The sequence below is a fragment of the Mandrillus leucophaeus genome, unplaced genomic scaffold, assembly GCF_000951045.1.
Source record: "Mandrillus leucophaeus isolate KB7577 unplaced genomic scaffold, Mleu.le_1.0 Scaffold54, whole genome shotgun sequence".
Lineage (NCBI taxonomy): Eukaryota > Metazoa > Chordata > Mammalia > Primates > Cercopithecidae > Mandrillus > Mandrillus leucophaeus.
The window spans coordinates 1,093,251-1,096,827 of record NW_012105808.1 but is presented as its reverse complement, the minus strand read 5'-3'; the positions used below and the strand labels follow the sequence as shown (position 1 = coordinate 1,096,827).

General features: G+C 59.6%; 1 protein-coding gene across 1 annotated transcript in view; it reads left to right on the top strand.

The window, feature by feature from the left end:
* The window catches only part of ATP8B3 (ATPase, aminophospholipid transporter, class I, type 8B, member 3), a 29,356-nt gene that overhangs the window by 14,771 nt on the left and 11,008 nt on the right, over positions 1-3,577 (top strand). Inside the window, exons 17-22 of the mRNA XM_011997472.1 lie at positions 406-609; positions 700-812; positions 1,558-1,722; positions 1,831-1,942; positions 3,189-3,264; positions 3,335-3,357. Coding sequence (XP_011852862.1) covers positions 406-609; positions 700-812; positions 1,558-1,722; positions 1,831-1,942; positions 3,189-3,264; positions 3,335-3,357 — 693 coding nt within the window. The remainder of the gene's footprint in view (positions 1-405; positions 610-699; positions 813-1,557; positions 1,723-1,830; positions 1,943-3,188; positions 3,265-3,334; positions 3,358-3,577) is intronic.

Below are 3,577 nucleotides of genomic sequence, written 5' to 3'. Positions count from 1 at the left end.
GGCCCCCGGGGCTCGGCAGTGTCCCCAGCCCCACCGCTCACCCAGCCCATCTTCCAGGGCCCCCTTCACCTGGCTTAGGGGGCGCTGAGGCCGGTGACCCCAGCCCCACCTCGAGGGTGTCCGGGCCTGGAGCCCAGACACATTGCCCAGTACCGTGGCGGGAGGGCGGATGTGTCATCCTCACGGCTCAATAAAGGATGCCCAGACCTGCGGTTGGAGCCCCAGGATGTGTTGTTGAGCAGGAAGGTCGTCTAGACTCAAGTGCTCCCCTCCGTGCATTGGGCTTAGAGGTTGTCCAGGCGGGGATCCCCCGCCACAATCAATAACGGTGTAGCCCAGGCGGTGCCCATCTCCTCCCTGCACCGTGGAAATGGAGATGGGCTCCACCACGTGACCCCAAAACGGCCCCCTCCCCACCAGACCAGCTGTTGTACCAGGCGGCCTCCCCCGACGAGGGGGCGCTGGTCACCGCGGCCCGGAACTTCGGCTACGTGTTCCTGTCCCGCACCCAGGACACCATCACCATCGTGGAGCTGGGGGAGGAGCGGGTCTACCAGGTCCTGGCCATAATGGACTTCAACAGCATGCGCAAACGGATGTCGGTGCTGGGTAAGCCCCCCGCCCAAGCCCTGGGCCCCCCCACCGGGCGGGTGGGCAGACGGGGAGCCTCTGTGGGCAGCAGGGCCTGTTCCCCCACAGTCCGAAAGCCAGAGGGCACCATCTGCCTGTACACCAAGGGCGCCGACACGGTCATCTTCCAACGCTTGCACAGGAGAGGGGCAACGGAATTTGCCACAGAGGCGGCCTTGGCTGTGAGTCCCTGCAGGGAGGAAGGCTGGTGTGTGTGTGTGTGTGTGTGTGTGTGTGTGTGTGTGTGTGTGTGTGTGTGTGTGTAGGGACAGGAGGAGGAGGCAGGGGAGGAGACTGTACAGAGAAATGAATGGCTGTGGGTACCTGGGATGGCTATGTACAGTTGGGTAGGTTGTGCACTGTACAAAACACCCTCCCCTGGCAACACACAACACACATACGCAGGTTGGAAGGCAGCTGAACTCCAAAGTGTCCCCCCACAGAGACAGTGTCTTTTTCTTTTCTTTTCTTTTCTTTTTTTTGAGACACAGTCTTGCTCTGTCGCCCAGGCTGGAGTACAGTGATGTGATCTCAGCTCACTGCAACCTCTGCCTCCTGGGTTCAAGCAATTCTCCTGCCTCAGCCTCTCAAGTAGCTGGGACTACAGGCGCTCACCACCACGCCTGGCTAATCTTTGTATTTTTAGTAGAGACAGGGTTTTACCATGTTGGCCAACCTGGTCTGGAACTCCTGGCCTCCAATAATCCGCCTGCCTCAGCATCCCAAAGTGCTGGGATGACAGGTGTGAGCCACCACGCCCGGACTCAGACCAGTTTTCTGAGCCCCTTCAAGGCTGCTGTTGGCAGGGGAGGCAACAGGCTTTTGGTTGGGGGGCCCAGGCTCCGGAGCCCAGCGGGGGGTTGGGGAGGGCTGAGACTCAGATGTCGGCTTCAGGATGGTGACAGCTTCCATCTGCCCGGCCCCCAGGCCTTTGCCCAGGAGACCCTGCGGACACTGTGCCTGGCCTACAGGGAGGTGGCTGAGGACATTTACGAGGACTGGCGGCAGCGCCACCAGGAGGCCAGCCTCCTGCTGCAGAACCGGGCGCAGGCCCTGCAACAGGTGTACAACGAGTTGGAGCAGAACCTCAAGGTGGGTGGGCAGCAGGGCTTCCAAGGGGGCCCTGGGACTCTCCTGCCCCTGCCAGGGAGCTGGGCGGCTGCTCAGCATTTTCCCCGTCCTGCCCTCCTCCCCCACCAGCTGCTGGGAGCCACAGCCATCGAGGACAGACTTCAGGACAGCGTTCCTGAAACCATCAAATGTCTCAAGAAGAGCAACATCAAAATATGGGTGCTCACTGGGGACAAGCAGGGTGAGTCCTGGGCGGCTCCAGGTGGCTGAGCCCCCGTAGCATGGATCTTCAAATTTCCCCGAAGTTTGAAGGCTCACGCCTGTCATCCCAGCACTTTGGGAGGCTGAGGCGGGTAGATCACTTGAGGTCAGAAGTTTGAGACCAGCAGAGCCAACATGGTCAAACCCCGTCTCTACTCAAAATACAAAAATGGGCCTGGCCGGGTGTGGTGGTGCGCGTTGGTCATCTCAGCTACCCAGGAGGCTGAGGCAAGAGAATCGCTTGAACCTGGGAGGCGGAGGTTGCAGTGAACCAAGGTCGTGCCACTGCAGTCCAGCCTGGGAGACAGAGTGAGACTGTCTCAAAACAAAACAAAACAAAACAAACAAACAAAAAAGGCTGCAACTCTCAGAGGGGCGCGGTGGCGCATGCCTGTGGTCTCAGTTTCTCCAGAGGCTGAGGCAGGAGGCTCGCTTGTGCCCAGGAGGTTGAGGCTGCAGTGAGCCATGATCGCGCCACTGCCCTCCAGCCTGGGTGACAGAGTGAGCCCTTGTCAAAAAAAATGATTTTCAGGGTGCCCTCTGTTGGCCAGGAGCCAGCCCAGGGAAAAATATTCAATTATTTCCCTTCTGATTTAAAAAGATACTAAGGTCGGGCCGGGCGCGGTGGCTGAAGCCTGTAATCCCAGCACTTTGGGAGGCCGAGACGGGCGGATCACGAAGTCAGGAGATCGAGACTATCCTGGCTAACAAGATGAAACCCCGTCTCTACTAAAAATTACAAAAAAAGTTAGCCAGGCATAGTGGCCGGTGCCTGTAGTCCCAGCTACTCAGGAGGCTGAGGCAGGAGAATGGCGTGAACCCGGGAGGCAGAGCTTGCAGTGAGCCGAGATCGCGCCACTGCACTCCAGCCTGGGCGACTGAGCCAGACTCTGTCTCAAAAAAAAAAAAAAAAAGGTATTAAGACATTTTGTGGGTTCCTGAAGGCACCGTGGATCCTAGGCACATGTGCCTGATGATTCTGGCTTCAGACACGTCTCTGGGCAGCCCAGTTCCAGCCAGAACTGCAGTCAAAATCTCAGGGCTGGCTCTCATTGGCGAGCCTGGGTTACAAGCCCTTCTCTGAACCAATCACCATGGCCAGGCGGTGGGGCATGCGGCTGCCACTGGTCGGGCCAGGGTCCACCGGGTAGAGTGGGCGTGGCCCCCAGGCCGTCAGTGCAGGGCGGGTCGCAGAGGCGCTGAGCAGGTCTGGTTCTGGTTCGCAGAGACCGCTGTTAACGTCGGCTTCGCCTGCGAGCTGCTGTCAGAGAATATGCTCATTCTGGAGGAGAAGGAGATTACGTAAGAAGTGTGGGGTTGGGGGGGTGAGCAAGGGGAGTGGGGAGGTGAGGACAAGGGGCATCTGGCCCAGGTGCTTGTCTCATTGGACGGAGAGCCCGAGGCACAATGGGAAGCGGAGATTGAGAGGGGAGAGAAGGGTAGGAGGAAGGAGTGGGGGAGTGGGCAGTGGAGGGAGCCTTAAGGGAAGGGGAAGGGGCAGGGGAGGGAGAGGGGGAGAGGCAGAGGAGGGGGAGGAGCAGAGGAGAGAGAGGGGAGGGGAGAGAGAGGGAAGGTGAGGGAGAGGGGTAGGGGCAGAGGTGAGGAAGTGGGCAGT